Raw genomic sequence first — 1,994 nt, forward strand, 5'->3', positions numbered from 1 at the left:
CCGGTACTCCTCTCCCCTACATGGCTGCTACTCTAATTCCAACTGCGCCAACCACCTTCTCTTCCGTTTTCTTGAAGATGTAATTAGCAAAGGCGTTTCTGGACTTTTGATTGGTCTTTTTGTCCGGAAATTACCTGGACAAAACCATCATCAGCCCCAGGGATGGGCTGAGGGGGCAAAACCACGACATTTCATTACTTATTCAAATGTATAGCCTAAAGTAGTAATAAGTGAATGTCATGTCTATTACTAGTATATGGAATTTCTAAATTTTCTTTAAAAAAGGCCAAAATCCTGTTAAGATATATTTTTTTTTTTATTCGCTCAGGTGTTTTGTTGGACATTTAGCTATGACAGATGGACTGTAAATGTTATGTGTTGAAATATGTTCTAGAAAACATAATCATAAATGCATGCCTTAATTCTCCTTCTATGAGGGTTTCAGTGCAAGTTACGCATAGATTGGGAGTTCTTGAATTATTATATGAACGCTTTTGTTAATATATTATTACAAAAAAAGCTAAAAATTCTAGTCCACCCATGGAAAAGAGGATGAATGACTGTAATACCACAAATAGTGCCTAAACAGCTAAGTGCCTCCTCCTAGTTATGTATTGTGTGGCATAAAGCAGATCAGTGGCATTTCTGTCCTGCCTCTGCTTTTGTAGCACACAAGTGTTTCTAGGATAGTGCTACTTAGATCAGCTGAGGAACATCCTGCAGAGAGACAGGTTCCTACAGTTTTTGGTAAGATAACTGTGGTGGCTTTTTTTAAATTATGGTGGATATGTTGCCTTTTTTATAGCTGAGAAGCTTCAGCTGATTGATGAGCAGTTTGCGGACTCTTATCCCCAGCATCAGAAATACGAATCTTTAGAAGTAAAACTCCATGAATATAGAAAAGAAATAGAGAAGCAGCTTCAAGCAGAAATGCATCAAAAGGTATAACTCTGGTCTATGAATTTGAGGGAGACATTTGTTAATTTTGACTTTGCACTTCGCAAACTTTTAATACTTTTTTGAATTGTGCTTAGAAGTCGGTGAATCAGGACTGTAACCTGATTGTGGAATCACTCTTTATGTGGAGTTACATGTTTTGCATTTTTTTTGCCAGTCCAGATGAATTTCTGTGGTTGCTGAGCAATGCAGGACAGGTCTGTTTCTACCATTTCTTGAATCACTTGTTTTGTGTAAGATGTGCTTTGGGATGCCAGATAAACACATGAAAAGTATGTGAGATGTGCAAGTAGTATGTGCTGCTAAGATACTTTTATCACAGTAGTTAATTTTTATCAAATTAGCATCTCCTAACTAGATTTTGGAGGTGAAATTTAGAATTGTCTTAGAGTGGATTGATTGTCTTTGTCAATTCTAAAATGGTCCTGCTTAGCCCTCTCTTCCTCCTTTATGTAATAGCTGAAACATTTTAAAGAAGTTGAAATAGCAAAGATTAAAATGGAGGAGAAAGTGCAGACCGAGAAAGAAATCTCTGAGCTGCGTCACGAGTTAGAGAAGACACATCAAGCAAAGTCTGAAGCCTTGATTTCGCGTGAAAAGAATGCTATTGAGAGGCTTCAAAAACAACAAGAGGTAAAGTTCCAAGTATTTTTTCCTTAATGTATTACAAAATGATTCAGTGAGTTGGTGAGACTGTTCTTTTGTCTTTTGGAGATTTACCTTCAGACCTTACTTGACTTATTAGGGAAAACTTTGAATTTACTTTTGTTCTCATTAATAGGGGAATGCATTTAGCAACTGCAAGAATGAGTACGTTTAAATATCTAAGTAGAGGTGGCTAGAAAAGGAACAGTTCTGGAAACTGGGATTAAAGGATCTAAATGTAATAAATACTTTGAAATCTGTTTTAATAGTTTTGCTAAATTCAGATCACTGATTTTTTTTTTTTCCATGGGAAGTTGAACATAAGTTTTTAGTTAAACTTTAAGTTCTTTTAACTGCTCAGAAGGACTTGAACCTAAATGGAATACATAGCC

General features: G+C 36.0%; 1 protein-coding gene across 1 annotated transcript in view; it reads left to right on the forward strand.

The window, feature by feature from the left end:
* LOC114072928 (oral-facial-digital syndrome 1 protein-like) overlaps positions 1–1,590 on the forward strand; it is a gene marked incomplete at its 3' end in the record, with an annotated part of 6,128 nt that extends 4,538 nt beyond the window's left edge. Inside the window, exons 6-7 of the mRNA XM_027910748.1 lie at positions 806–942; positions 1,417–1,590. Of these exons, the coding sequence (XP_027766549.1) occupies positions 806–942; positions 1,417–1,590 (311 nt within the window). The remainder of the gene's footprint in view (positions 1–805; positions 943–1,416) is intronic.
* Positions 1,591–1,994: the final 404 nt, after the last annotated feature.

This window comes from Empidonax traillii, unplaced genomic scaffold (genome assembly GCF_003031625.1).
Source record: "Empidonax traillii isolate 1590-97213 ecotype Southwest subspecies unplaced genomic scaffold, ASM303162v1 scaffold4528:size9510, whole genome shotgun sequence".
In the NCBI taxonomy this organism is placed as follows: domain Eukaryota; kingdom Metazoa; phylum Chordata; class Aves; order Passeriformes; family Tyrannidae; genus Empidonax; species Empidonax traillii.